Raw genomic sequence first — 3,054 nt, forward strand, 5'->3', positions numbered from 1 at the left:
AAGGAACAGGTACTGAGTGCATAAGGAACAGGTACTGAGGAGGTGATGCAGATGCAGATGCAGCATGAAGCACATGTAGCGCAGGCGATGGCTTCCGCCCCCAACTCCACAGCAGAGTGGACTCCCATGACCCTAGTTCTCCTGTGCTGACAGCCCAGACACAGGGACAAATGACATTAACAAGATGCCTGAGTGCTGAGGTCAGTCTGAAGACACCCACTCCCACCTCTGGCTTCATCAGGGTGTCACTGATGTCCTACCCAGTACAACTCCCATTCCCCTGCATCCTGAGAAGGGAATGACAAACAGCCGTACCATGGAGACATGGAGCACGGATCTGTAGCTGACTACACCACCCAGAGCAGATGTGGAGGTTTGAATAACATGTCCCCAGTTGGTGGCTGCTTGGGGAGGCTTGAGATGTGCAGCCTTGTTGTAAGAAGTATGTTACTGGAGGTAGACTTTAAGGTTTCAAAAGACTAGCAACATTTGTGCCCTCTCACTATCCCATCTCCTGCTTCACTTCAAGTTGTGAGCTCTCGGCTGCTGTTCCAGCTGCCATGTCTGCCTGCTGCTGCCATGTCTGCCTGCTGCTGCCATGCTCCTGGCCATGATGGTGATGGACTCTCATCCCTCTGGAACCATGAGTCCAAAATAAACTTTCTTTCATACCTTGTCTTGGTTTTGGTGTTTCATCACAGCAGTAGAAAAGTAGTTAAGATGTCAGGTAGGCAGTAATGCCAAGAACTACCATCATGGCTGGCTCCACACACTTGTGTTCTACTGGGACAATTCTTTCCCAGATTTATTTTCTTTTTAATTATATGTATGTGTCATGTGCATGTGGTATCCTCACATGAATGCAAATGTGAGGCCTTGGAGCTGGCGGTACAGCTGTTCAGTGTGGGCACAAGGAGTAGAGCTTTGGTTCTCCAAGAGCATCACATGCTCTTAACCCCTGAGCCACCTCTTCAGCTTCCTGAGACAATTCTTAAGAAACTTTACCCTCAAACTCTCCTTTAAACATGAGCCAGCCCCACACACTAGTGTACAAAAGGTCACCAGAGCACTTCCCAGTACTTCCCACCCTATGTACTCAGAAAGAGAGAATACAGAGAGGGGCTATGTGCTGTAACAGAGCCTCGAAGTCAGGTCTATGAGGATCTGGACAGTGAGTGTGCAGCTAATGAGGAAGCCATGAAAGTGGATAAGCTAGAAGTGACTTCCAAACAACGTTTTCAGACTCAAAGAGCAGAGCCACTTCTCTTCGCATGATAGAGGGCAGACCAGGCACACCACTTCTCTTAGCATGACAGAGGGCAGACCAGACACACCACTTCTCTTAGCATGACAGAGGGCAGACGAGACACACCACTTGGCGGAGTGCAGCGCATGCTGCTTGGCCGTCTTGTTGCTGATCCAGACACTGCAGAGCTGCCGCTCCACGTGCTTGCAGTAGAACATGTGTCGGAAGAGCATCTGGTAGCGGGTGAGTGCCTTCCTGCAAAGAGGGGCACATCAGCAACCTGGACAAGGCAGCCTGTGCTGACTGGGCTGAACCAACAGGGAGTAAGAACAACCCAGCAGCCTACAGTGTGAGGCTGCGCAAGCAGGCAGTTCTGACTCCCATCCACCCCTGCACTGAGCTGGAAAAGCAACCAAGTATCTTAATACGAGTAGAGGTTAAATACCAACTGAAAAGCCTTATCTGAAAGGTCAGGGTACAGCTCAGTGGTGAGCACTTGCCTGAGCATAAATAGCCTGGGTCACATAGGACATACCTGTTAATAATCAGTGACAGGGGCCATTTGACCATGTAGTCAAAGGAGAAGGCCTCCAGACCACTCAGTGTGAGCTCCGTGGGGTCAGCATGGGTCATTGCCTTTTCCTGCTTGGTCTCGATGGCCAGAACCCGCAAAAGCTGAGTGATTAGGTCGTGAGGCATCAGTTCAATCTGGGGAAGTGGAAGAAAAGATGTACACAAAATTGTCTTGGATCTTACCTACCCATGACTGGAGCTGGGAACCAAGAAAGCTTCTTAAACACTATTACAGGCCAACCACCCGCTGATAACCCTTAATTAACAGATTAGGTTGGAGCCAGGAACAGAGGCCCACACCTTTAATCCCTGCACTTGGCAGGAAGATTTATGTGAGTTCAGGGCCAGTCTGGTATACATAGCGAGTTCCAAGACAGCCAGGTTTTCTATGCAGAAACCCTGCTCCAAGAGAAAAAGTTAGGTTGGGATGTATGCTGTGCACTGGTGAACCCCTGCCTGGCATGTGTAAGGTCCTAGCTTCTGTCCACAGCACCACACGGGGAAAAATGACATCAAAGCATCTTCCATTAAAATGGAAGAGAACATAAAGGAAAGTGTTATTTTTATTATATCATGTGTATCTGTGAGTATCTATATGTATGTATGTAAAATGTATATATCTGGTGCTAGTGGAGGTAAGAAGAGAGCATCAGATACTGGAATTCAAGACACAAGCTACTCAATTTGGGGGCTGGGAACCAAACTTAGGTCCTCAGCAAAAGCAGCAAACACTCCTGTGCTGGCTAGATTTGTCAAACGGATACAAACTAGAGTCATTTAGAAAAGGAGAATCTCAAGAAAATGTCTTTAATTTGCCTACCGACAGGTCTGTGATGCATTTTCTTAATTAGTGATTGATGTGGGGCTACCCAGGCTAATGTGGGTGATAACACCCTTGGGCTGCTGGTCTTAGGTTTTATAAGAAAGCAGGCTGAGCAAGCCATGAGCTCCAAGGTGGTGAGCAGCATCCCTCTGTGGCCTCCTGACCTGTGTGAGCTCCTGCCCCCTCTCAGCGATGGAGTGTGGTGATGTAGAACTGTAAGCTGAAATGAACCCATCCCAAGATGCTTTTGGTCATGGTGTTTATCACAGCAATAGAAACCTAAGACAACTTTGAATGACTAAGGATAACCCTTCTTTCCAGGCCTTAAAATAACATTTTAAATGTTTCTGTTGTTGTTACTATGAGTGAGGAACCATAGGAGAAACTGAATAAATCTTTTTTTTTTTTTTTT

General features: G+C 47.6%; 1 protein-coding gene across 3 annotated transcripts in view; it reads right to left on the reverse strand.

Annotated features, from left to right (window-relative positions):
* Tubgcp2 (tubulin gamma complex associated protein 2) overlaps positions 1–3,054 on the reverse strand; it is a 24,260-nt gene that overhangs the window by 3,911 nt on the left and 17,295 nt on the right. For all 3 annotated transcript variants that reach the window (XM_021167333.2, XM_021167332.1, XM_021167334.2), the window contains exons 12-13: positions 1,782–1,954; positions 1,373–1,501 (exon numbers count right to left, since the gene is read on the reverse strand). In XM_021167333.2, coding sequence (XP_021022992.1) covers positions 1,373–1,501; positions 1,782–1,954 — 302 coding nt within the window. The remainder of the gene's footprint in view (positions 1–1,372; positions 1,502–1,781; positions 1,955–3,054) is intronic.

Source organism: Mus caroli, chromosome 7 (assembly GCF_900094665.2).
Source record: "Mus caroli chromosome 7, CAROLI_EIJ_v1.1, whole genome shotgun sequence".
In the NCBI taxonomy this organism is placed as follows: domain Eukaryota; kingdom Metazoa; phylum Chordata; class Mammalia; order Rodentia; family Muridae; genus Mus; species Mus caroli.